This window comes from Phodopus roborovskii, unplaced genomic scaffold, assembly GCF_943737965.1.
Source record: "Phodopus roborovskii unplaced genomic scaffold, PHOROB, whole genome shotgun sequence".
NCBI lineage: Eukaryota > Metazoa > Chordata > Mammalia > Rodentia > Cricetidae > Phodopus > Phodopus roborovskii.
In genome coordinates, this window is record NW_026126460.1 from 21,011,034 (window position 1) to 21,038,430 (window position 27,397).

Genomic DNA, 27,397 nt, shown 5'->3' on the forward strand with positions numbered 1-27,397 from the left:
TGGGGGAGGTGGATGATCATCAAATGTTAATTTGTGGCTCTGGAAAGCGTGGAGAAGGAAATGCCACGAGACGCTATAAAAAGCAGGTCTGACCTACTCAGGAGAGCTAGGACAGCCTCTTTTGAAGATTTAGGGCTGGAGCTAGACTATGAAGAAGGGGAGGAGTTAGGCCTAAGGGAGACTCGGTGAGTCCTTGGAGGCGATGGTCTAGGTGGCGTACTCAGGGATCAATAAAGCATGCTTAGAGGACAGCGACAGAGGGACAAGGGGCCCACACCTAGTTTGCGGACGGCCTCTCTGCCTGTGTTTGAGGGAGTGCGTCATGGCTGGAAAGATATACCAGACTTCAGCCTCCCAAGTCCCACCTGGGAATGACGTCGCTTGGGTGCAAAATTAAAATAGACGGCTCCGCCCCCATTTCCCAGCAGTCCGTGCAGCGCCCCCTCCCACTCCCCCGCCCCCCTCCCCCAGTGACAGGCCAAGCCGGCCCTCTCTAGGTCTCTAGTAGCTTCCGCGGCGCTGACGCAAGCTTGCGCACACAACTCAGCCTGGCGCGTCGTACGCAGCATCCGCGAGCCCGGCTGCGGGTGCCAGGCGGTTCCCCCGCGGGGGGCAGGGGCGGGACTCCCGGCTGTGGAGGTGCGGCCCCGGCTGGGTCAGGTTGGGGGCCCCAGATCAGGCTGCTGGAGTTAGGGGGTTCGGGTAGGGCTCTCTCGGCCTGCGGCGAGATAACGCTGGGCACCGGCCTGCGGGACGGGATAAGGCTGTGAAGGAGCCTAGTCACTGGCTGCAGGCGCGGCTTCCACCTCGCAGGGCCTCCTGCCCGCCGAGGGCTGCGACCGCAAGGAGCCACGGTGCCTCGCCTGGCCTGACCCCCTTCTCTCCGCAGCTCGGAGGAGGAGGGCCGCCTGACGGCTGAGTTGCCATGGCATCCTACTACGAGATTCTAGACGTACCGCGGAGTGCGTCTGCTGATGACATCAAGAAGGCGTAAGTGCCTCGGCTGTGCTGCAGAAAGCCTCGGACCCTTGTTCCCCGCCCCCGCCCCTCCCGGCCCCCAGCGCCAGAGGTCCCTTAGAGGGCCTCCTGGAGAGAGGAAGGGGACCCTTGGGAGTACCAGGACCAAGTTCAGTGAAGGAAGAAGTGATGTCTTCCGGGGCCCTCTACACACTCCCGCCCGATTCCCCTCTCCTCCAGCTCCTAGATGTGGGCTTGCCCAGGTTGCAGTACTATAATGCCCTGGCTCTATGAGGTAGGCCAGTGTCCCTGCGCTCTCTGTGGCTGTAGATAGCTCTATCCGATGAGCCCCGAGAGAGGGCTTAGGGTGGGGTCATCCTTCTGGCACCCTTACTCTCTGCTTATACCACTGGCACAGAGCAGGGAGAGAACCCCCTGAAAACATGGCTGCCGTCATGGAGCATTCTTGGATTGGAGCCTGGAAAGGGTGGGTGGACTAAGCACAGAGGGTGGTCCAGTTGCCTGGTGAGAAGAGCCCTGACCCTCTAGCGTCTCTCACTTCCTGCAGGTACCGAAAGAAGGCTCTGCAGTGGCACCCAGACAAGAACCCAGATAATAAGGAGTTTGCTGAGAAAAAATTTAAGGAGGTGGCAGAGGCCTATGAAGTACTATCGGACAGTAAGGCGTGGGGTCCTGTTTCCCATCATGTCCATTTCACTCTTTCCTAAAGCCAAGCCTCCATCACCAGTTCCCTCCTCCTATATGGCAAGTTCTGTCTGTCTCCTAGGGTCTGGGAAGCAGTATGGGGCCTGACCAGGGAAGGCTTATCACCCCCCCCCCCATTTTATAGGCAGGTAAACTGAGGCTGATGAAAGGTGAAATATTTTGCCCATTTCTTGATCTACAATATGAATCCAGGTCTGACAGATGGATTTTTTTTTCTTTGCTGTGATGCTGATTTTATCTAGATCATTGTACACGCTAGGCAAGAGTTCTTCTGTTAAGCCACAATCCCAGACACAGGTCTGTCATTCCTCCATTCAGAAAATATTCTGATTAGACGTGGTTACAATCCCAGTACTTAGGTAAGGCAGGAAGATCTTGAGTTTAAAGGATATATGTATATATGTATGTATGTATGTATGTGTATTATATATATGTATATACATATATATGTGTGTGTGTATACATACATACATACATCCTGTCTCAGTAAGTGTACAAACCTCAAAATAACAGCAAAAAATGGGTTGAGGATGTAGCTTTGTTCATAGAGTGATTTGGTAACACACACAAGGGCCCTGGGTTTGGTCCCTAGCCCCACATAAACTAGGCATGATGGTCCATGCCTCGAATCCTAGCATTGGGAGAAGCAGGAGGATCAAAAGTCCAAGGTCTTTCTTGGCTGTCTCTCAAATTCAAGACCAGCCTGGGCTATGTGGACAGTGTCTTTAAAAAATATACTGAGCTTGTGGGTGGTGGTTCACACCTGTAATCTCAGTCAGCACTTAGGAGGCCAAGGGAAGATGATAGCCAAGAGTAAGATCCTGTCTCCAAACAACAAAACCAAACCCCCAAAGCGGCCCACAAAATATCCACTGAACTTACTGTGCCAGGTGTTTTGGGGTTCTAGGGAGACAGTGGGGGACAAGCAGGCCCTGTCCTCATCCTGTGGGTCTATCATGTACCAGTCAGACAAGACTGACAATAACCAGGTAGATGCAAAGACAGGTTACACGCTGAGAAGAGTTGAGCAGCTGGACTGGGGGGGGGGTTCTGCAGATTTTGTTGAGGTCTTAGCAGGTCACTGTGGAAGTGGCTTGATTTAGCTAAGCCTATTGATAGTAACATGGAAGTAATTAGCTGACATTTATTAACTTATTTGTGTGGAGCTCAGGGTCTTGTTTCCCGTTAGGCAGGGTCTCTGCCACTGAGTCTACCTTAGCCCCTAGCTTATATTTATTCAGTGTTGGGCACTGTGCTAGGCAGTTTTTATGAGTTATTCATTTGGCTCTCTTGATGGCCTAGAGGTAGGTGCTATTAGTGTGTCTGTTGTAGAGATGAGACAGTTGTTAAGATCATGCTTCCCCACACCCTGCCATCCCCCAAGTTGCATTTTCTGAAGCTTGTCCTAGTCTGGGAAGCAAGATAACTACCCTGAAGAGAGGAATGACCAGGTTTCTTCTTCCAGAACACAAACGGGAAATCTATGACCGCTATGGCCGGGAAGGGCTGACTGGGGCAGGTAGGTGGGGTCGTGGGGTACCAGAATAAAAGTGGGTCAAGGAGGGAGGGGCAGGCAAATTCTTGCAGAGCATGCTCTTTCTAAGGTTTCTGGCCATGTCTTGGGGGGTCCCTTGGCTCAGGGCCATATGTACTCTCTAAGCCCCCTCCTCATCCCAACTCTTCCAGGAACTGTTCCCTCTCAACCAGAAACTGGTGGCATGGCACCTGGCTTCACGTTCACCTTCCGAAGCCCTGAGGAAGTCTTCCGGGAGTTCTTTGGGAGTGGAGACCCTTTTTCAGAGCTCTTTGGTATGTAGACAGGATAGTTCAACTCTGTCCTCTGGCTTGCTGTCTATCCTCTTGGGGATCTCTCAGGCTAGAGGCTGAGAGGGAATTGGAATTTCACAGACAGACAATTTGATTCTGTGTAGGCGTGAGTCCAGCAAAAGCTAGGACAGAACCTCACACGCCAGGACTCACGTGACACACCAGTGACACTTCACAGACTGGCCTTATTAAATGACAACAAGAACACATTGTTAAACCTCCACAACAGCCACTGGGAGAACAAGACTCCAAGCATCATGTGACTGCAGGAGCTGCATTACTCATAATAACAGACACCGTTTTTTAAAAAATGAATAATATATGTCAAGAACCCTGCATCCCCCAAACCTCTTGTAAATCCTGAGAGGGGAGTAATTTTAATTGATATTTGTACATAAGAAGACACAAGCATATTAGCTTGGAGCCACACAGTAAATGGCGTGCCTGGGTGACTAGGAAGGAGCTCAGTGGTAGATGCCTGTCTAGCACGTGCAAGGCACTGGTCTCATTCCTCAGCACCACAAAACACAACACAACGCAACAAAAAAGTAAATCTGGTAATTAGGAGACTCTGTACACAAGCATGGTTACACATGCCAGTAAAAAAAACTCAGCACTTGAGAGCCAGATATGGTTGAGAACACATTTAATTCCTGAACTTGGGGGGGGGGGGGCAGAGGCTCTTTGTGAGTTCAAGGCTAGCCTAGTCTACATAGCAGTTTCCAGGCCAGCCAGAGCTACACATTGAGACTCTGTCTCAAAAACCAAAACCCAAAAAACAACAACAAAAAAACCTTTTCCACTTGGGAGGTTCAGGGGTTCAGTAATCCTTATCTCTATCTATCTATCTATCTATCTATCTATCTATCTATCTATCTATCTATCTTTATCTCTATCTATCTATCTATCTATCTATCTATCTCTATCTGTCTATCTATTTAGTTGGAGGCCAGCCTAAGTGACTGAGACCCCTTTTCAAAAAAAGTTTTAAAAATTTGTAAATTTGTACAACACAAACCAGGAAAAATTAGAAGGGTTGGCAGTTATTCATCCGCTTGATTTCTAGACTTAAAAGCCTCAGGCACACACACGTCTTTGGAGGTGATCCCCTCACCAGCTTCTAATCTCCTTCTTGCAGATGACTTGGGCCCCTTCTCGGAGCTTCAGAACCCGGGTTCCAGACACTCTGGCCCATTTTTCGCCTTTTCTTCCTCGTTTCCTGGCCAGTCTGGTAAGCACTGTCCCTTTCCATTCTTGCATTATCTTGAGTCCTGGAGTTTTGCTAGCTGGGGCAGGTCTGAGTGAGGCCCCCAAGCCTTCCTCTCATAGCCTCCTCTCTGCATCCTTTGTCCCAATGCCAGATTTCTCCTCGTCATCTTTCTCCTTCAGCCCTGGGGCTGGTGCTTTTCGTTCTGTCTCTACATCTACTACCTTTGTCCAAGGACGCCGCATCACCACACGCAGGTGAGCGCTCCTTCTGGGGCCCTACAGGTGGATAATCTGGAGATGAGGTGTACAAGCAAGTACTGTGTGAGCATGGAGTCTGCCCTGACCACTGTAACTGTCAGAGCCCGGACCAGTCTCTGTTCATTGACTGGCCTGTGCCATCTTCCACAGAATCATGGAGAATGGGCAGGAACGGGTAGAAGTGGAAGAGGACGGACAGCTGAAGTCAGTCTCAATCAATGGTGAGTGGGTGGGGCTTCTGGCAGGAAGCCTTAGACCCTTGTGGCTCCCTCTGAGTGGGGCTAGTGGGAAAAGAGTCTCAGATGGCTAGCTAGTTTTAGCATCATCATTTGTGGGACGCCTTACATTTGCAAGGCTCTTCTCTGTGTGAGCAATACTGGCTGGGCATTGAACCCAGAGCCTTAGGCATACTGGGTAAACTCTACCACTGAGCTAGAGCCTCAGCCTTTAAATAACATGCCCATATACACTGTGAGGGTTTTCCTTCCCTTTCTCTGTCTCTGTCTCTCCTTCTGCCCTGTGTGTGTGTGTGTGTGTGAGTGTGAGAGAGAGAGAGAGAGAGAGAGAGAGAGATACACTCTGTGCCCAGGAGTGCACCTGTGGAGGCCAAAGGTCAGTGTCATCTTCCTCTTTTTGGTTTTTGGTTGTTTTGTTTTGTTTTTTTGAGACAGGATTTTTCTGTGTAACAGCCTTTGCTGTCCTGGAACTCACAAAGGTCCTTCTGCCTCTGCCATCTGAATGCTGGGATTAAAGATGTGCTATGCCACTACTGCCCTGCCTCTATTGTTTTTTAAAATTACATATATATATATATATACATATATATATACACACATACATATATATACATATATATACACATATATATGTATGTATGTATGTATGTATTTACAATTATATATATACTTATTTTAAGACATAAATATATATATGTATATATTTAAGGTTTAGTTTTGATTTTGTGTAGTTGTGTGTGCACATGTGTTCATGTCTGTGCAGGTGCTCACAGGTTCAAGGCATCTCCAAGTCCCCTTGGAGATGGAGTTACAGGAAGTTGTGAGCCTCTTGATATGGATGCTGGGAGTTGAACTGTGGTCCTGTGGGGGAGCGGTACCTGTTCTTAACTGCTGAGCCATCTCTCCAGTCCCAAGTTTTTATTTACTTTTTGAGAATTTCATACCTGCCATGCCCTCCTCCTCACTTCATGTCCTCATTTTTGCCCCCCTCATTTTTGAGGCAGAGTCTCTCCCTGAACTTGGAGCTCACTGATTTCTCTTAACTGGCTGGCCAGCAAGCCCCAGGGATCCTCCTGCCTCTGCTGGTCCAGCCCTGGGATTACAGGTGTGCACTGCCACACCCAGCTGTTTCCTAGGATGCTGGGGATCTGAACTCAGGTCCTCATGCTTGCACAGCAGGCACTTTACCCACTGAGCCACCCCCCAGTCCTGTGATTTTAGCATAAGGCAGGAGTAAAGCAGTGCAGATCATATTTATGAGGTTTTCATTTGAGGGGTCTGAGCTGAAGCATGTAGCCTCTAACTCCAAACTACTGTCTACTGTAAAAAAGGGATACATTTAAGCCAAGAATCAAAATCAGGTATGTGCGTGTGTGTGTGTGTGTGTGTGTGTGTGTGTGTGTGTGTGTGTGTGTGTTGTGTGTGTGTGTGGTGTATACAGGCACTGAAGTATGAAGGCAGAGCCATGTGTGTGTGTGTGTGTGTGTGTGTGTGTGTGTGGTGTATACAGGCACTGAAGTATGAAGGCATATATGTATGTATGTATGTATGTATGCATGTATGTGTGTATGTAGGCTACAGTGCCAGTCCAGGATCAAGCTCAGGTTTCCTAAAGTGGAGCTCTTCTCCAAGGACTGTGGTTGTGTCTAGCTACTTACCTGCCAACACTGAGCACTATGACAAGTACTTTACATGGGTTATCACATTTAATCATTGGAACAGTTTGCACGTGTAGACGATCTCCTCACTCCCATGTCATAGACAAGAGGTGCAGGGAGGCTGAATACTGTGTGTGAGGTGACACAGCCACAACCTGGAATGCCTAATGCACATGTGTCAGTTCCAGAGAAAGGCTGTGAGCCGGCAGGGTCATTGCTGTGTGAGGTGGGTTGGCATGATGTTCTAGCTGGGGTTTGGTTCTAGCTGGTGGCTGTGACTCTTGCAGGTGTCCCAGATGACCTGGCACTAGGCTTGGAGCTGAGCCGTCGTGAGCAGCAACCTTCAGTCACCTCCAGATTGGGGAGCACACAGGTCCAGCCGACCCCTGTCTCCCGCCCCCCTGACGGCACCCTTTCTGAGGACGAGGACCTGCAGCTTGCCATGGCCTACAGCCTGTCAGAGATGGAAGCAGCTGGGCAGAAGCCAGCAGGTGGGCGGGGGGCACAGCAACGATGGCAGGGGCGGTCCAAGGCCCAGCACCAAGACCTTGATATGGGAGGCACTCATAAGGGGGTGAGGGGCCAACCAACCAAACCCAGCCCATCCTCAGAGGAGAAGGCCTCTCGTTGCCTCATTCTCTGAAAACCAGGCCAAGCCTGACCTGATTCAGGTCCTGACTCAGAGTCCAGCTCACTGTGGGGACTGCAGAACGGAGTGTGGCCTGAGTTGCAGGGTCCCAAATTCTCTCCCTCCACAAATTTCCCTCCCAGGCCTACCATCCTGTAGTGCGGACCGGGGATTTATTGTGCTCTGTCCAGGGCTGATAAGTCCCTGTGTAACGCCCAGGACTGCGGGTGTCAGGGCCATGGGAGGGCCTGTGGAGCCCAGAGGCACTGGTTGGATCAGGCATTGCTGAGGGACATCAGTGGTTTTGGGTGGGACTTTTGTGCCTGTCTGCTTCCACCGTCTATGTTACTGATGTCAATGAAGGGGACTTGGCCCGCTGTGCTCTGAGCTCCCCTGGGGAGCCGTGCAGGCTGAGGGGAGGTCCTCGTGGTTTCCGTGCAGAAATGAGTTCTCACCCCTGCCGTGTCTTTCCCCTCTGGTGCTGCTCTCCTGCTGCTCTGCTCTCTGCGATCCTGTGACTGCATCGCTTGCTTTTGCTGCTGCTTGGCTAGGACTCCCTCCTCCTCCTCTTTGAAGCCTCAGTGTGCACAGGAAGATGCTGGGGCCAGTGGGGCCATGAAATCTTCTAGGGAGGCTAGCTGGGTGGGGTGGAAGCCTCTCAGCCCTCCAGAGTCTCAACCAGAGTCAACTCCTCTTCCCTCCTCCTTGCTGCCTCAGCCTGCCCTGGCCACAGGACTAGGCAGAGGTGAGGCTGGCTGTCCTTGGAGAGGCGGGATAGGGCCAGGGTGACCCGGTGGGAGGCCTAGGTGGGGACTAGATCTGTACTCCCTGTCCGTCACTCACGCATCAGAGCTCAGGGCTTGGCCTAGGTGTGCATGCTCGGCTCCACCCTCCATCTGCTTGCAGCTGACCCACTCTCCTGTCACCCACCCCTGCTCTCTCCCCAGATGTGTTCTGAGCTGGATATCCTGGATACAGAGTTGCTGCAGTTCCAACAGGACAGCGCCCTCCCCAATGTGCTAGGAGGGAACACTACATCCCTCTCCCTCACTTATGCTGAGTGTAGGGCTGGGCCCTGGGTGGTGTGGGTGGGGACTGAGTGGGAGGCACCCATAGTCTTAGCCTCTGAACTCTTTCCCCTGGGTGCTTAGCACTGTCTCTTGTGGATTACAAGTCCCAGAGTGCAATGCACCCTGGCCTCATTTCTGATAGCTCTTATCCCAGGGGAATTGGTGCTTGGTTATAAAGCTGGGCTTCTTGGGATATGTAGTTCCAAACCTGACCAGCCTGTCACTCTCTCCGAATGGGGAGATCTTGTCTTTCATCTTGTCCCTGGAAGGGGTGGTGACAATTGTGGATGAAGGAGAAAAGACCAGAAACTTAGTTCCTCTGATATTTCTTGCTAGACACAGGTTGGAGTGAGCACACCCGAGTCCTGTAGCATCTGAGAGGTGGTTTCCCTTGGGTAGCTGGAGGTCCAAGGACTAAGCTAGTGGGGCAGTGGATGGAGTAGGTATAGCATGGTCCTGGAAGGCTGATGGCTGTGGGCTGGCAGAGTGTGGAAAAGGCTGCCTTGGCTGGAGTGTGTATGGCGAAGATTGGCATGCAGAGGGAGTGTTGGACATATTGCTTGAATGGCTTTCTTTGACCTCTGACCTTGCTACCCATTCTTTCTATCATCATTCATCTTCCATGAGCCACCTGTCTGCCTCCTGCCTGGGGAGTCCAAGGCCAGTGAGGGGATTGGTGGGACAGGCTGCGGCCAGCTTCTGTTAATGCTAAGCCCCTAAGACCCACCAAAGCCAGATGAACTGAGCTCAGACTCAGGGAAAGTGGAAGCCAATAAAGTGGAGTTTTGCAAGCTTAGTGCCGTGTGCCTCCTTTCCAAGACAGCCAAAGAGGGACCCTCTGGAACAACAAGATGACACTCCAGACTCCAGGCCTTACACCTTCCTTTATGCCAAATAGCTGGAGGCACAAGCCTCAGTCGGGTTGTCCTCCCCAACTGTGTTATGTGATACCAAGAAATGCTTCCTCACTTCCAGGGCCCCACAACCAGCTTCGCCTGGTTTCCTCTTGTAAGGGGACCTAGTTCCCAGTTCTCTGCAGTACAGCTAGGCTCAGACAAAGTTAAGCCTTGGTAGAAAGCATGAGGACTCACAAAGAACAGATGATGACACCTGGTGTGTGTGTGTGTGTGTGTGTGTGTAAGAGTTTCTCTGTATAGCTCCAAAACACAGGGATGGATCTACCTGCCTTTGCCTCCCGAGTGCTGGGATTAAAGGTGTGCACCACCACTGGTGACACCTGATGATTTTAAACAGTACCCAAGCGCTCTAAACTAACCCTCTCCAGGGGGTGTGAGCCGGGAGCATGTGGAACACCACTCTACCCAGGGACCAACCCCAGGGAGGAAGGAACCAGGAGCCCCTCCCCGCTTACTGTCTCCAGGCACAGGTCCAGCACCTTTGCCATTCCACAAGAGGATGTGGCCCTGGCTCCCTCACCCCAGAAGTCACCATCGGCTTCACCTTTGGGGGGGGGGGGTCAAAGGGCCTAGCTGACTTCCTCATGCTAAAACAGCAGCCTACCCTGAAGGTGAGATTCTGAGCCCCCATCCTGAGCATCTGCTGGAACTTGCAGAATGAGGCTTTGCCCACTTGGAGCCTTTGCCATGTAGGACACTGGAGCTGAGCCTCAGCAGAGGACAGACAATGGGACGGGGCTTTCTGGCCGCCAGCATTCAGAATTCACCGTGTTTTCATTTGCACTCCAGCAGGAGCAAGTAACTCCAGGCCCCAGGCTCAGCTCCGCTCATTTTGTGTGTGTGTCTGAACTCACTGAGTTACTTATGACACAGATGAGGGCCCCTGGGGTGGGGAGAGCACAAGTCACCCTAAGGGAATGGGCTGAGAGAGGGATAAGATGAAAGGGGAACAGTGTCCCCACCAGGGAGACCGCACTGGCAGAGTATCACCTGAAATGTGGCAGTCAGTGGGTTGATGGCCCCCACAGCTCTAAGTGTGGTCCTGTGTGACAAAAACATGTCATTGCTGAGGCTGAAGAGCATGGAGCATCACTCTTAAGAACTGGGAGGAAAGAATATATGAAGGCCACCACCTGGGTTTGGGTCCTGACTCCACCACTTCAGTTTCGTAGCCTGGGCTAGGTCCATGCTGCACTCTTTGTATATGAGGCATAAGACCAATACATGCATGCTGCCTGGGAACCCGTTAGCCACCGAGAAGCCATGTCCTCAGGCACTTCTCAAACCAAGGATAGCCGTGCGCCTCCGCAGCCAGTGTCACCTGTGGCTTTCTGCTTTCAGTGTCTCCAAGGAAACAGGGCAGGGCCGCCGAGACGCAAGCTACAGCCGCAGCCTGGAAGCTTAATAGACAGAACTGCAAAAGTGGCCATGTTGCAGCTGCACAGACAACACACTAACTTTATTCACATCGATACAAAAGTAGATTTTTCTAGAAATGTCCTTTTGTGCTAGAGGGAGAAGACTGAGCTGGGTCAAGGTGGCAGGTGGGTGGTAGCTGGGCTTGGGGAGTTGGGGCCCTCTCATCCTGCTCTGTCTATACACTGCAGGCTGCTGGGGGTGAGGGGGGATGCACACTGGCTGGGGACGTCCAGAACCATGGGGAGAGGGAGACAGAGACTCAGGTAGGGTGGGGCTCGGGCACACTTGCTTCTGCTGTCCACTCCTCCCCCGCCTGCTGTCTGTTTCCCCTGGGCTGCTTAGGTTCTAGCATGAAAGAAGCTGGGTGGATCTGTCCCCATACTCTCCCCCACTTACTTCCACACTGGGTTGGGAAGAGCTGCTGTGCCCAAGATGGGCCAAGATGGCAGGTAGTTAGGGGCTGAAGAGTGGGTGCACAGATGCTCATACAGGCAGAAGGAGCAGAGGCCAGGATGCCCACTGAGGTGCCCAGGGGCTCACTGGGGCAGGGCCTTGAGGATGGCATTCACCTCCTCTGCCACGGCTGTCAGCGCAAACTCAAACTGGTCCTGTGCAAGGCCAAGTGCAGAAGGAAGGGTCAATGGAAACCTAGGCTCTGCCTCTGCCTGAGGGGACATGGCAGGTGTGGAGGGTGCTGGGCATTTGGAAGGAGAGGAGGCCTCCTGGGGTGTGCAGGAAGGGCAGACTGCTATTGGTTTCTTCTTGGTGGCCATGAAGAGAATACTTGGGAAGGGAAGTGACTAGGGATAGGCTGGGAGGTACTGTCACCTTAGAGCGGACAAGGCCGGGCCGCTGGTCACGGACATGCTCCAGGGTGGCAGCAATGTCAATCTCCTTCACTCCTGGGGATAGGGTGCAGTAGGGGATGCTTCAGGGAGTATCCGGGGGGGGGGGGGGGGGACAAGTGCCAGAAAGCCGGGCATCTTCGGCAAAGCTTGGAGATGTGAGCACACGCTCCCCAGTGGGTTCTCAGACCCACTGGGTCCTGGGGGGCCATGAGAGACCAGGGGCTGTGGGTCCTGTGGGAACAGACCTTACCTTTCGCCATGCGATTCAGTACCATGTCAATAAGGATGTAGGTGCCTGTCCTCCCTGCACCATCACTGAAATAGGAGTTGGTGACAGACAGGCTTAGCCCTGACAAGGCAGGAAGGGAGCAGACATGGGGGTTGGGGTGAGGACATTGGCTGATTCTTGGAATTGGCCTGGGAAGAGCATCAGGAAGCCATGGGTGAGAAAACAGGTCTTGAGTGGCAGGTCTGTGAGTCCTGGCTTGTGGACAACTGGAAAGTACAGCCACAGCTCAGTTTTCAGTGGAGGCAGCAGGATAGAATGGGAATGGCCCTCCCCAGCCCAGGCCAGGCTTTTGCTCAGCCAGCTCTCCATAGAAAGGGCCAAAGAGTAAACATTTCCAATGCTATGGACTGACGTGTGTGTGTGTGTGTGTGTGTGTGTGCGCGTGTGTGTAACTTATTACAGTCAGGATGTGCCCATGGTTTGTGCACTGGGAAAAAGGAGCAGAGGGAAGGGGAGAACCGGGACGGCTCCAGCCCAGGGCCTCTGTGTGGCCGGTCCCCACCCACCTGCAGTGCACTATGATGGGGCAGGATCGGCCTCTGTAGCACTTGTTCACCTTCCTGCAACAAGAAGTAGGTGTGAAGGCCAGCAGCCACCAGCCAGAAAGAAGAAAATGTCGCTAATCACGCATCACTGTGTGCTCACATTCTGGCTTTCCCCTCTCCTGCCTTGTGGCAAGCACAGAGCAGGAAGTGAGTTGGAAAGAGGAGTCAGGGATGGTGAGGATGCACTAGGTTTGCTCTGTCACTTGGAAGCCATGTGCCCAAGTTGTGAGCCTGGAATAACGGATTTAACGTTTCAGTTTTCATACTACAAAATGGGAGATGATAGATAATAATGGGAACCATTTTTTTTTTCCCAAAGGATCTTACAAAATGCCACGAAATAACCTACATAAAGAACTTGCACACCACAGGCTCACTCCATCAGTGGTAGGCAGTAAGAATGTAGTAATAACAGGTGCTCAAATCCAAGGCTTTCTGGGAATTTTCAGGTCAGCTCTGCTATTCCACGGCCACAAAAGCCAATCCCTCTCCACTCAGGTTCGAAGTCCATGCCATCCCTGATGACAGTTATTTTGTTCTAGCTGTCACATGCCAGCTGAATTTATATACTTCTGGTGTAAGCCCCAGGGATTGTTTAGCTTACCTGTGTGGCCTTAAAAAGATCTATGCAGTGACCCTTCAGTGGCTCCGTTGGGGATTTTGCTAGTTTGTTGTTGTTTTGTTTTGTAGAACTGGTATCAGACCAAGGCCTTACAAATGGTCTATCACGAACCCAATCAAAACTTTTATTTTAAAATATTATTATTATTCCGTGATAATGAATGAACCCAGTTTTTTTTTTTTTTTTTTTTTTTTTTGTGGGTGTGTCCTTGGAAAGTTCTCAACCACTGAGTTACATCCCTAGTCCTTTTTAATTTTTCTATTTATGAGACAAGGTCTCCCTAAACTGGCTGGACTGGCCTTGAACTTGCAGACCTCCTATCTCATCCTCCTGCACAGCTGGGGTACGGGTGTGCCATCTCACCTGACCAGGAGTTTTTAAATGTCAGGGGGAAAAGGGAAGTAATTTAATACTATCATTTCACTTTCAAGGAGTGCTTCAGGCTTCAGGGACTCAGCCAGAAACCACTGTTATACTGGAGTTCAGAAACTACCAAGGGCCTTACCTCAACTGTGCCCCTCTGCCTGGCACTGGAGACCCAGGCCAGCTTGGCACAAGACAGAACAGGTTTCAGTTCAGTGGATCCTTTGTCCCTGGAGAGAGGCTTCCCTGCCACCTAAGTGTGGGGAATGCTGGATGCCTGGCCTGGTCTTGGTATTAAAATGGGTTAAATCCTTCTGTTAGGGGCTGCTCAAGCCTTCCCTGTCCCACAAACATTTTGCAAGATAATCTTGGTCTCTTTCTAAATTCCTGCCCCAGTTTTCCAAAGAGTCCCTTCTCAGACCTGCCTGCCTGTTTCTAATGTCTCTGTCACACCTGCTAATAACCATGGTTGTGAATATTCAATGGAAGTGAGAATATCAGCAGATGGCTCTCTCTCTCTCTCTCTCTCTCTCACACACACACACACACACACACACACACACACACACACACACACACACACCTGGCAGCTGTGAGGCAGGGAGGGAGAGACAAGACAGGAGGAGGGAAGAGTAACAGGAAAGGGAGAAAGGAAAAGAGAAAAAACAGGCCGAGAGATAGATGGATGGATGGATGGATAGACAGACAGGCAGACAGACAGAGATGGGAAGAGGATGGAGGAGAGGAAAGAGCAAGTGAGCACAGATCTGGGCAAGATAGGAGCCAAGAGGGAGGGATCAGGACACCGCAGGAGAGGAGAGGGGACCTGTACAGAGGAACCCATTCTCCTAGAAAGCCTGCAAAGGAGCCAGATGGTGGAGAGGCTCTGGGAGAGAGTGAGTGTGAGAAGGACACCAGGCTAGGTTGGCACAGGCAGACTGTCTGTACTGGTTTGGGAACGAAAAGCTCGTGGAAGGGACAGAGGTCAAGGGCGAGGCTCCAGGTCAGACCTGGGGTCCCAGGAAGAGCTGGGCGGCAATTGCAGCCTGCTCACCTGCGGAAGTCCAGCAGTGGCCGGGTGGAGGCCGGAGTGCCCTCTGCCGGCCAGCTGAGGAAGTGGAACTGAGTGAGCGTGCGCGTCTCCTGGGTCTGCACGTTCTTAAGGTAAAAGCTCCGCACCAGGAAGTCCTCGCACCAGATGTGCTCCGACACCAGGTTCACCTGTCATATACCCAACCGGTCTGAGAGCGCCCCACCTTTCCGCCTCCCAAGCAGTCCAAACGCTAAATCCTTCAGGACGTTAAAGGTGGCCCTTTTTTTTTTTTTTTTTTTGGTTTTTCGAGACAGGGTTTCTCTGTATTGTTTTGGAGCATGTCCTAGAACTAGCTCTGTAGACCAGGCTGGCCTTGAACTCACAGAGATCCGCCTGCCTCTGCCTCCCGAGTGCTGGGATTAAAGGCGTGCACCACCAACGCCCGGCTAGACAGAACACACAAATGTTCATGTATGTATGATATGTGTATATGTATACATGCATCTCTACACACACATTCATATATAAAATACTAGGCCACTCTTACTGTGGGGGTCCTGCTGACCTCATAGACATGGTAGAGGGAGGATCCTTCATCTGGCCAGTATCGGTCACACTGTTTGACACCGTCTTCCACCAATGGGGTCAGCATGACGATGACAGTACAGCCACTCTCCCATACCATCTAAGGACAGAGACCCAGGTAAGTGGCCCTCTAGCCTCCCTGGCTCTGGTTGCCCCAAGAGCCTCTGATTCCTAGAAAATCACCCTCTGAGAATGCACCTGCCAGAAGTCCGCGATGGTATGGGACAGCGGTCCCTGTGTGGCTATGTAGGCCGGCATCCGAGGGTCATGCTCGATCTGAGGATATGGAGGATATGTCATGAGCTAGAATGGGGAGGGCCAGTTTGGACAGAGGGTAGGTCGAGTGGCATGTGTGTGTGTGTTACTTTTTTTTTTTTTTTTTTCTTTTTCGAGACAGGGTTTCTCTATAACTTTGGAGCCTGTCCTGGAACTCGCTTAGTAGACCAGGCTGCCTCAGACTCACAGAAATCCTCCTGTCTCTGCCTCCCAAGTGCTGGGATTAAAGGTGTGTGCTACCACCACCCGTTGAGAATCCTGTGTGTTAATGTGAACCCTATATATTAATGCAAAGACACAGGCTCTACAATTTCAGGGCTTGGCTGCTGTAAGAAATGACCGCAGGGGATGGAGTAAAGAGGGGCAATACAAATGCGGCAAGGTGGGGGTGGAAATCAGAGCCACTTACGATGGGGCTGGCATTGATGTAATCGCTCCGTGAAGGGCTGCTCTCCACTTTCAGTTTGATGCGGGCGTGGTCATCTGCACAGAACCCCCAAATGGCCTTCTGGCACCAGGCCTCTGCCACTCAGCCTGAACCAGGAGCCCCGCCATTTTCCCACAGCATTGAATTGCTCCTGGTAGAGGGTGGGGCCAGGCTAGCCCGAGGCTCACTTACAAGGCAGGAAGTCAGGATGGCGATTCTTCTTGATGTTGCACTCGCCCTGTGCGGTGGCGCAGGTGTTTGGCTCGGCTTGGTAGGCACACAGGGCCTGCCACTCCTTGGCCAACCGGTCCCGGTTCCGGAGGTGATCCTCCATGTATGCCTGTGGGGTACCACGACCTGGCTCTGGCCCACACTGCCCATCCTGCCTCTCCTACCGTCCTGTCCCCTCCCCACTCTGGTCCGGGCCCTTTCCTGACCAGAATCATGTGTCCGGTGGAGATGTCCATGTTGGCCTGGGCAGGCTCCTCGCACCAGGAAGGTGTGCTGCTGTGGGAACTGGGACTGGCCTGGGCTGCATCACTGAACTGGGAGGACACACTGCTCACTCTTGAAGGCTCTGGCTGACCCTCTGCCCGGTTGAACAGGGACTTTGTGGCCATGTGCTGGCGACATAGGTCCTACAGAGGAAGGATCAGGTGAGGCCAGGGTTCCCTAGAAATCCTTCAACAAGGCCATGGGGCTACAGCTCAGTGGTAGTGTGGGTAGAGTGCTTGAGCAGCATGCGTGAGGCCCAGAGCCCAGTTCCCAGTGCTCAAAACAGACAGACAAACAGACCAGGCCTCCAGTTCAAGTCTGGAGCCCTAGTCTGTCTTTGTCCTTTGTCCTTTTGTGCTTGGTTGATGCTCACGACAACCGTAAATATCACAAAGTAGAAGCCCAGACTCATAGCCCTGGGAAGAGTCTCAGGCACCATCTATTCCCAACCCATATTCTTTCAAAAAGTGCATCACAGCATCCCTTCCAATTCTGCTCCCACCCCACTCCACACCAGCCTGCACACCTGGTACTCAAAAGTAGTGTCACCATGGGCCCCCTCTGGCCCCAGTGCTGCCAGGCGCTCCTTTTCCCGCTGTCTCGAATGATGGCGCATACATAGGGCCACTGCCAAAGCCACTAGCAGCCCAGCGACACCTGCCAGGGCCACCAGAGTAAGCAGCACTGAGCGCATGGGAGATATGCCATGGGCTTGTCGGGGAAGGACGGCAGCTGCTTCCTCCCTCTGTGGGAACAAAGCCAGAATCAGGGGTGTGGTGCCGGGGGAGACAAGGCCCTGACTCCTTCTTAGGCCACCTCTAGGGACAAGGAGGTAACAAGCAGAAGGACATACAGCTTCCTTCCCAATCCACATTAGCCCAACTCAAGTGCCAGAGACTTTGGGTGATCCCACCAGAAGGATTTCCATATAAACGGAAAAGAAGATGTCAGTATGAAAATAATGGTCCAGCTATCAAGAATGGTCCTTCAGGAAAGAGCCACTGTGCCATCTCCTGGTCAAAATGAGAACTGCACAGAGGGGCTGCTTGGGAAAGGAGGCTGGGGAGCCAAATGAACTTCCCACCCTTTTAAGTTCTCCAGTCTTTCGCCTCCTCCACTGTGTGCAGAGTGAAGCCTATGGGCTTTAACAGAGTCTACAGTTAGTGCTTACCTGTCCCACCCCTGTCTGCAAAATCTGGAGCCCTGTCTGCGCTTCCAGTTCAGACTTCACCAGCCCTGCAGGAAGAGTGCAGGTCAGGCTCTTTCCAGCCCCATGCGGGCTGGAAATATTTTAAGGGAGCATCATCACAAGCCTGGGAATCAGGGCTTGGGGTCCTATCCTACGGATAGGATGGTATTTACCAGCTTGCTGGGTCACATCCGCCAAAGACAGGTTCTGTTCATTGTGCCGGATTCGAAAGGTGACAGCTGGTCCCACCACACTGCCAAACAGAAGATATATTACTACCTTACCCATCTGAGAGTCCAGCACCTGGGACCAGGGATCGCCATGAATGTGGGACTCAGGACAGGGCTCACAGCCAGGGCCATGTGTGCTTCTACACGTTGGCAGCAGCATCTCTGACCTCAGAGCTGGCTTCCCTTCCTCCCTGGTCCCTTCAGCACCACCTCACTCAGGCTACTTTCTAGATCCCTGTGCTGTCCCACTGAGAGGACAGCCCTAGCACCCCACCTGATGTTGATGAAGCTGCCTGAAGACATATGCACATGTTCAGCCAGGATCTCCAGCAACTTCACTCCAGCCACCAAACTCAAGGGTCTGCAGGAGGGGAGCGGGCACAGTGAGGGATGTGGGAATCTAAGGTACTTTCTTGAAATAGGGCCACCTCCAGAGGGAACACCCAGTGCTTCTATGCCCCCACTTTTTTGAGAGAGAGAGAGAGAGAGAGCGCTGGATTCTTGCTCTTTGTTTCCTGCCAGAGACCCCCCCCCCGCCCCGGGACAGGAAGGCCTCCTCAGGCTGCATCACTTACTTCTGGTCAGTGACTATATAGCCATACTCCTCAGCCGATGGTCTAGCTGCAGGCTGTCCCACCACTGTGGACTGGCTCTGGCTCTGGCTCTGGCTCAGGGGACTTTTCTTCTCCAGCATGACAGATGAGACTCCAGGAGGACTGACGGTTTGGGGAGCCTTGGGGATGCCAGGGCTCAGCACCTGCTGGACTTGGTTGGAGGTGGGGCTGGCAGTGGGGAGTCCAGGAAGCAGGGCTGTGGGGGGCTGGGGGCCTGCTGCACCCATTTGTTCTTCTGCTGTCTGTTACAAGACAGGGTGCAGGTGTCACTTCTAGAGTGGAAGGATGGGGGTGGGAGAAGGGAGGGCCACACTTTGGGCTCTAAACTCTTTACACTGGAATTTAGGAACTGCTTAGCTTCCTACCCCTATCCCCCAATCCCATACATATCCATGGAATGTGAATCAAATGGATGAATGAACGAAGGGTTGAATGAGTGAAGGGTCTGTACATTCACAGGGTGGGGCTGCAATGGGGGTGGGGAGGTCGAGCCTGATCATCTGGAAAGATGAACACAAAGGCTATGGGTTTTAGGCTTTCGTTCAGTGGCATCATGTTAGACTGCAGCCTCTAAAACCGAGAAGCAGAAATCATCCAGCTACAGCGGAATGGAGCCTCCACCTAAGTCCCTGCTGTAGGAACCATCAGAGTTTGAAAGGGTTATGGTGGAAACAGGAGTGGATTAAGAATTCTGGCTTTGGGCTGGAGAGATTGCTCAGTGGTTAAGAGCATTAGCTGCTTGCTCTTCCAGAGGTTCTGAGTTCAATTCCCAGCAACCACATGGTGGCTCACGACTGTCTGTAATAGGATCTGATACCCTCTTCTGGCCTGCATGTGTACATGCAGAGTGTTCATACCAAACACAAATACACAACTATGGCTTTTAGTCATGTCAGCTTGAAGTGAGGCCACAGGTGGCGGGCGATCTGAAGGCTCTGGGATGAAAAATGAGGGAGCAGAGGATAGATTCTGAGCCATGACCCCTAGAATTCAGTCAAGGGGGAGGATTGTGAGGCGGGAAGGTGCTGGGAACTCACTTTCTTGACATCAGCTCCAACATTTACGGTCCCTCCTGTAGAGACAGGAGAAGCAAGAATCTTGTGAAAGGGCATCAGGACCACAGTGAGAAAGGACTAGAGCTCTGGGACCTGTTTCACCTGCGAGGCCCTGTCCTGTAGTTATAGATGCCTTCCCCTGCGCCCACTCTTCTGCCTCCTGTCCCATTGAGCTTCCCACCCTCTAGTCTTTTCCTAGTCTAATGCTTTACCATCGTGCCCTCTTGCTCCCTGGGATATGCTGGTAATAAATCTGTTCTTATAAGATCTCTTCATGCAGGCATGCTGGACCATGTCTGCAACCTCCACACTCTAGAGGCCCGGTTAGAACGATCACGTGTTCTTTTTCTTATTGTTTTTTTGTTTTTCATCTTGTTTTTTTTTTTTTTAAACTGAGTTTCTTTGTGCAGCCCTAGCTGTCCTAGAACTCACTATGTAGACCAGGCTGGTCTCAAACCCATAGATCTGTCTGCCTCTGCATCCCAAGTGCTAGGATTAAAGGTGTACATCACCTGGCCCAGCTAGGATCATGAGCTCTTAAGTCAGCCTGTCCTACAGTAAGACCCTATCTCAAGAAAAATCAAAACCAAACATTCTCCCTTGTGAGCCTCCAGGGCAAAGGCTTCATGGGGCAGGGGGTTGCTGCCCTCCCTGCCTGGACACTCACCAAAATTTCTTCCTGTGCTCTTGGGCAGTAACTGCAGCAGGGTCAGGAGGGTAGAAAGCTGTTCAGGGGTCAGCTGGCGCAGCTCTACTCCATAGCCTGCCAGGACAGCCGCCAGTCTCTGTAGACTTGTATCTGCTGGGAGCCAGACACAGAGCTTAGGGCAGATGGTAGCATAAACTGATGGGATGCAGATAGGTGGTGGGCTGGGTGGGGGTGGGGAACAAGGACATTTAAGAATTCTTTAAATGCTAAGGGATTGATGCCCTCCCGTTCCTAGATCTTGAACATACTTAAGGCATGTCAGGTGCATACCCCACTGCCCCTACATTGGAGTTAGTGTCTGTGTACATCAGCTTGTCAGTAGACAGTTAAATGTATGAACGAAAGGCAGAATACCAAGTGGGGTGACTTGGGCCTGTAATCTCAGTACTCAGGAGTCTGACGAAAAAGAATTGCAGCCTGAGCTAAGAATGAGTGCAAGGATAGACTGGGATAATAACAAGGCCTTCTCTTAAAAATAAATAAAATAAAACATACAACTGATTAAACCAATGAATAAACGAACATCTTCAAAGACAGTAAGGAAGGAGCCCCCACAGACAGAGAGGTGGGTGCCGAGGAAGCTCTTACCTGGTTGTTCTGTTTGGGAAGGGGCCTTCTCCCCACGACCCCCCAGTACTTCCTCCTCATAGCCCTCTAAGGAGTCCTCTGCCTGGCTGCTGCCCCCTTGCTCTGGCAGCCTTGGTACCCTGGCCCTGCCGGGAACAGGCAACTGTTGGGCCATGTAGAGCAGCCCTGAGTCCTGGAAAAGCTGAGCGGGTGAGGGTCCTGGAAGGTCCCCGAAGGGGTGGCCAGAGTGAGTTCCCAAAATGGCCTTGGAAGCAGTTCTACTGAAGAGGGCAGGAGCTTCAGCCTTGGGCAGGTGGCTAACACCAACCACCCCTGGGGAGCTCTCTGAGCTCCGGGAACCATCTCGGGATCCAAACTGTAAGAGACCAGAGATGCAGGTAAGAACAGAAGTTAGGGTAGGGTACTGAGGTTGGGGCATGACCAGAGTCGAGGGCTCACCTGGTGGAATAGGTAAGGCTGTAGCAATGTGGGTTCATAAGTCAGAGCAGGGTGGGGAGGCTGTGGGGGCATTAGCAGATGCTCCAAGAGAGGGGGCAACAGCTCAGCCTGCAGAGAGGACAGTGGGGAGCCCACCCCAGCTCCATTCCCACCCCCTGGAGGCCGAGAGAGCCCCTGGACAGCAGGAGAGGAGCCGGTAGGACTGCCCTGAGAAAGCAGCTCCCCAGCAGGGCCTGGTCTCCTGGGCACCAAACTAGACCTGGGGAGGAAAGGAGAGAGATAAGGAGTTGGAGAGAACAAGAGAGGGAGGGAGAGGGGAAAGAGGGAGAGATTTGTATGTTTGTATAGACAAAGGTGTGGAGAGTTTACAAGGTTGAGGTTGCACTGAGTCTGAAGTTTAGAACAACCTTGTCCTCTTAAGAAATGTATAGGAGAGATGGGCTAGAGGGATGGAAGTGATAGTAGACCCTCTGGTTTGGTAAACATGCCTGTCTTTGGTTAAAAGAAAAATGTGTGTGTGTGTGTGTGTGTGTGTGTGTGTGTGTGTGTGTGTGTGTGTGATTTTCTCTAGGGATCAAACCCAGGGCTTTGGGTGTGCAAGACAAGTACACTAGCACTGAGCTGCATCCCCAACCATGTGTATGACTTTGAAACACAGCTGCACAAGCTAAGGGAGCTCAAGGGGGTGATGAAAGGAAGATTGGGAACAGGGGAAGGCATCTGGGCCAAAACACATACATGGGATGGCCTGTGATGGTAGGAAACTTCTACATGGTTGTCCCCGTGCCCCACCCCATCTCTCTATGTTCAAACAGCCAAGACTGCCCTGGTCCACCGCCTTGCCAGTCCAAGAATCATTATCTGAACTCCACACGTTCTTTTGTCTGAGAATTGCCTTTACAGCAGAGGTTCTCAACCTCTGGGTTGTAACACCTAAGACCACTGGAAAACACAGATGTTTACATTATGATTCATAAGAGTGGCAAAATTGCAGTTATGAAGTAACAATGAAAATTGTCATGGTTGGAGGACCCTACAACATGGTGAACTGTATTAAAGGGTCACAGCGTTAGGAAGGTTGAGAAACACTGCTTTAGAAGCTCTGACCACAGAGGGACAATGCTGCCATACACAATTCCATACAGCAATTCCATACAGCAATGGAACAACTTACCATGAAAATTCTAGTCTGTTTATTTATTTATTGTGTATACAGTGTTCTGTCTGCATGTACATCTGCAGGCCAGAAGAGGGCACCAGATCTCATTATAGGTGGTTGTGAGCCACCTATAATGGGAATTGAACTCAGGACCTCTGGAAGAGCAGCCAGTGCTCTTAACCTCTGGGCCGTCTCTCCAGCCCCTCTAGTTTGTTTTTAACGACTACTTTAATACTTCTTTCAAAATATCAACATTTTTTAAAGTATCTATTCTGTTTTTTTGCATGGCCCCCACTGAGCCATGTAAACATGTCAGAGGGACTATTCTTGATGCTGTTTTACCTGTGTCCCCCCCATCTGCTGATCTTGGCACCTCCACCCACTACCTATAAGGAAGGTTACAGATCACCGGTCCCAACAGTCTAAGGCTATTGAGAAAGGCTACCTACCTGTCCCTTGTATGGGACTCTGGGGGACGAAGCCTGGGGATACGCTGCATCTCCTGGGAGATCACATGCTGGGTGAGGTCATCATGCCAGGACAGCCCTGTCAGGACAAAGGACAGAGCAAAGGTGGCATGAGACCGGGGACCCAGTACCAGAGTGGAGGTCAGGAGAATACCCCATTTCCTGAGGAGAGTTGGATTTGGCAGAGCAGGGGATGTGCCATCGAAGACACAATGGGAGAGTGAGCTGCCTCCCCATCCCTACCCTCAGGTACAACTTTTGGGATCAAACTGCCTGGGCTGGTATCCAGCTTTGGTTCATGAAGAACTGGGGGCCTTGGGCAAGTTATCTCAATTCTATTTGGCCCTCGATTCTCCAATCTGGGGATATGTATCTCCTAAGACTTGTTGTGAGGATTAAAATAACACATCATGGAAAATAGTTCCGTCACCCAAAGAACTCTTAACAAATGCCACTGCCACTGCTGTCATGCGCTTCTTCAGTTTAAGCCTCAGTCTTTTGTAGAGTGGGAATAATACACATTTTTTGTGGGCTGCTGTGCAAATAAAGTATTGTCAGGAAACCGAAATGCTCCGTATACCTATCTCAATTACTTGTACCATCTCCGCTGTGAGTCATGTCCTTCTGTCAGTATCCCCTTACCCTGAAGCACATGAAGCTCTGCTCTCAGAAAAGATCTCTCATTCATCCTAGAGGGATCGCATCTCACTCTCCTCTGCTCTCCTTATATGGGTTTATTTACTTAGAGTCTCACTATGTAGCACAGGCTGGCCTGGAACTCATGGCGACCCTTCTGTCTCAGCCCCACCAAGAGCTGGGATCACAGTAGTTGTGTGCCACCATGCCCAGATCCTGCTCTGGATTAATAATCTGGGTTACTCATGACTCATATCCTGGGATGTGCAAACATCTATTCCATGCATTAGAACTGTCTGTGTTCCTATTACAACCAACTTCTCCCGGTGTACACTAGATTTCAGCCTCTATTTCTTACTCAAGAGCTTTCTCCCCGAGTTTCTCTCCTATGTCCATCCTTTTCCTCTCCACTGAATTATTCCTCTTAGCACAAGAATATGATGTTATTTCTTCCATCTTAAAGCCATACCGTTTTATCTGGGTCCTCTTGCATCTGTCACTGTGTTTCACTGCAGCAAACTTCCTCTTTTTTTTTTTTTTTCTTCTTCTCCCTCAGACAGGGTTTCTCTGTGTAACAGCCCTGACTATCCTGGAACTCACTTTGTAAACCAGGCTGGCCTCAAACTCAGAGATCCACCTGCCTCTGCCTCCCAAGTGCTGGGGTTAAAGGTATGTGCCACCACTGCCCTTATCGCAATAAACTTAAGATACACTTGTCTTAAGATGGACGTAGTGGTGAGTGCCCATAGTCCTGTACTTGGAAGGCTAAGGCAGAAAGATCACCATGAGTTCCTGACCAGCCTAAGCTACATAATATAATTGGAGGTAGCCTGGGCTACACAGAAAGAGCTTGCCTCAAAACAAATAAACAAAATCATAACAAACCTAAAAAATTTCTAGCAACTTCAGCCACAGGCCTCCTGTGTGTAACTCTAGATAATTAATATGTGAACAGCCCATCTCTAGAGTCCTATCATTACCCTTGTTCTGTCCCCTTATCCAGCAAGATCTAAGAGGGTGAGGCTTCATAAGTGTATATAATTATTAAGTTGCATGAAGATGGCCCCTTACTTTCCCACCAACCAAGTTCCATTCTCTGTGTTCCAGTGCAGTCAGTTCTCACCTTGGGACATAAGTTGCCGGAGCACACCTTGTAGGCGCTGGAGAACCGGGGAGGTAACTTGCAAAAGGGGCCGTGCCTGCCCGACTCCGGCCTGGCACTGTCCAAACAAGCCATCTAAAAGCACAAAAGCGCTGCTGTCATGGGTTTTGCAGGAGGCCTTCCAGGCTGCAGATGGACCATGCTCTCTCCACCTTCTCCAGTGATGGAGTGCTGCACCTCTGCCTTCCTCACCTCGGCTCCCCCTCCCCATCTTTGCCTTTTGAATCCTAGGCCAGGGCCCTACTCACCCTGAATGCAGACTTCCAGGTGTGAGCAGAGTCTGCGGTCAAACAGGCAGCCTGCAGAAGAGAGGATAGATGCTTAGAACAGAGTGGTTAGATGGCTGGGAAGCTGGGGGAGGTTTAAGTTGGGAGAACAGCAGGGAAAAGGCCTAGAATTCTTTCTCTGGCCTATGTATGCATACAAATGTATATATGTTCATGTATGTGTGCGCGTGTGTATGGAGGCCAGAAGTGAATGTAGGGGGGTAACTTCCACACTTGTTGTCCACTTTGTATTTTTAAAAACAGGCCTCTCACTGAATTTAGAGTTCATCCTGTACATCTAGGGATTTGTCTGTCTCAACTTTTCCAGTGCTGGGGTTAGGCATCATTCACGTTGCTTGGCTTTCTAAAGGGTGAAGATCCGAACTCAGGTCCTCATACTTGTATGACAAGCACTCCACTGACTGAACCATCTCTCCAGCCCCACGACCTACAACTCGTGAGGAGGTGTCGGGTCTAGCTTTGGATTTCAAAGATCTTGGTTTCAGTCTTTTAAAGGCTCAATTTGTTTATCTGGGAGTTGGAGCAATGGGAGAAGGGGAGTGTAGATCACATAGCATTGTGGGAGGATTTGAGGCCAAATTCAAAAGGAAGCTGTAATTTCCAAAATCTTGCAAAGCATCCTAACTCTAGTGGCCTGGAACTCGGAAGAGGAGGAAACTCCAGCACACCTCCTCCGCTTGAAAGGGAAGGGGTGCATTTGATTCTGTGGCAGCCTTGAGTCTCTGGTGCTGTCCGTGGTGCTGAATCCAGGAGTCAAGGGCACGTAGGGAGGGGGGAAACGGTTACTGAAGGAGGAGTGACAGGACCAGGAGTCGCCACAGGACCTCATCCCTCCCCTCTATCTTGTTAACTCACAGGAAGTACCGTACCCTGGCCTCCAAGGCTCCAAGCCAGGGTGGGGAAAGAGGGCGCCAGATGGAGAGGCTGTGCCCCTTCCCCCACACTCCACCTTCCCACCCCCACCATGGGCCCGTGAGTCAGCGCTGACTCTGTCCTCTTAGATGTGAGTCAGCACCAGGCCTGGCTGTGGGGAGGGGGACAAGGAGGGGACCCTCCCCTTTTCGTCCTCTTCCTCTCCCTCCCCTTCTTATAGCTGGCCAACTCGCAGCAAATGGCCTATCTAGACTTGAGAAATAAGCCCTGGTCTCTGTCTCTAGCCAGTCCTCCAGGCTAGCTGGAGCCGGGTGACTGAGGCCAGGCTCCTGCCGCCGAGTAGGCGCCTCTTCCACCTTCCTTCCTCCTTCCCGGCTCCTGATTCTTCACCTCGACATCTCTGGCTTCTCCCAGGGTCCTGTAGTCCCTCTAAATCCTTCTTCGACTCGCACGCACCCCCTTTCCTCCTCCGGAACCTTATCTTCCCTGGAGCCCACTTCTCCCAGGTCCCGCCTGCGTATCCCAGCTCCACCTCCCGGCCTACGCCCCTTTCCTCGCAGCCGCCCTCATCTTCATCTCCCTTCATCTCCTCTCTTCTTCCTCACCCCACAACCGCCTCCCCCGCCCCCAGCGATATTTAGTCTGAGCTTCTTGCTTTTGCGACGCCCCCCCTCCTCCTCCGACACACACACACACACACACACACACACACACACACACACACACACACACACACTACCGAGTTTTGCTCCCGGCCCCTGCTTTCCCCCCATCAAGTTTTCTCCTGACCGTGGGCACTGATGGCGCTGCAGCCCCCGGGGCGGCCGCTCAGCAGCAGCAGGCAGACCAGCAGCCGGAGGCCCCCAGAGCCCCCGGGACCCCCGGGCCGCCGCGGGCGCCGCATCCTTCCGGGCTCTGTGCGCTCGCTCCGCAGCCAGTCTCAGGGACGCTGGCCGAGGAGCCTAGGCGGAGCCTGTCGCTCCCCACCCACCTCCAAGGCGGGGTCTACATGCCCCTCTGGAGACGACTTGGCCAACAGCAGGCGTGCAGTGACGACATCTCCACCCCCGGCTCTTATGCCTATTTGCGTCATATTGGCGTAAGAGCCCCCCTCTTAACCCGGGACCTACTCAACCTATGCCTCCTCCACCGTATAGTAGGTTCCTCACTAGAATTCCCACTAGGTCCACCCACTCCTGACCTGTATTCTTCAGGTCCACCGCCTCTGGCGCAGGGTTGGTGAAAAAGACTCAAGTTCTGTGGAGGAGGGGGACAGGAAAGATACGTGGGCCAGCGAGTAGACAGACACCCTGAGAGAAAAAGCGTAAGAAACCAGAATAGGAACTCGGAGAACGTGTGTCCATTACAGCTACGGGCGTCATCCGAAAGATCGGAGATGGTTGGGCATGTGTGCTGGTATAGCCTTGAGCTGGTTGCTTACCTTGTTTGGTAAGGTAGAGGGGGGAAAGCATCTGCCCCACAGGTAGTGTGGAGAATTTATGCATTAACTCACCCATGGGGTAAGACCTGAACTTGCAATCTACTCACCTGCCGTTTGAAATTCTTTCTTTAGTATTTGTTTTCTTTTAGTTGCTATATAGC

The 27,397-nt window shown here is 51.8% G+C and overlaps 2 protein-coding genes across 8 annotated transcripts; one reads left to right on the top strand and one right to left on the bottom strand.

Moving 5' to 3' along the window:
* Positions 1-485: 485 nt before the first annotated feature.
* Dnajb2 (DnaJ heat shock protein family (Hsp40) member B2) lies at positions 486-9,357 on the top strand. Of its 7 annotated transcripts, XM_051190508.1 has the most exons (11): positions 486-639; positions 890-990; positions 1,526-1,635; positions 3,149-3,202; positions 3,370-3,492; positions 4,649-4,741; positions 4,872-4,974; positions 5,128-5,198; positions 7,159-7,362; positions 8,217-8,244; positions 8,447-9,357. In XM_051190508.1, exons 2-11 carry the CDS (start codon positions 926-928, stop codon positions 8,520-8,522), a joined length of 927 nt encoding a protein of 308 aa, XP_051046465.1. In that variant the 5' UTR covers positions 486-639; positions 890-925; the 3' UTR covers positions 8,523-9,357. The 7 variants fall into 7 exon arrangements, 6 of the variants coding, with proteins under 6 accessions (XP_051046465.1, XP_051046464.1, XP_051046466.1 ...); XR_007834883.1 differs by having other exon boundaries at positions 7,159-8,244; XM_051190511.1 differs by having other exon boundaries at positions 487-639; positions 8,051-9,357.
* Positions 9,358-10,912: 1,555 nt separating this feature from the next.
* Positions 10,913-26,732, bottom strand: Ptprn (protein tyrosine phosphatase receptor type N). Its single transcript, XM_051190513.1, has 23 exons — positions 26,585-26,732; positions 24,884-24,934; positions 24,597-24,710; positions 22,820-22,916; positions 21,212-21,470; positions 20,774-21,128; positions 20,144-20,275; positions 19,455-19,493; positions 18,383-18,656; positions 18,082-18,168; positions 17,751-17,830; positions 17,560-17,624; positions 16,915-17,133; positions 16,331-16,531; positions 16,086-16,233; positions 15,876-15,949; positions 15,389-15,466; positions 15,171-15,290; positions 14,627-14,793; positions 12,549-12,602; positions 12,004-12,068; positions 11,734-11,807; positions 10,913-11,513 (listed from the first exon to the last, which is right to left on the bottom strand). The coding sequence occupies exons 1-23, from the start codon at positions 26,697-26,699 to the stop codon at positions 11,442-11,444; spliced, it is 2,940 nt and encodes a 979-aa protein (XP_051046470.1). The 5' UTR covers positions 26,700-26,732; the 3' UTR covers positions 10,913-11,441.
* Positions 26,733-27,397: the final 665 nt, after the last annotated feature.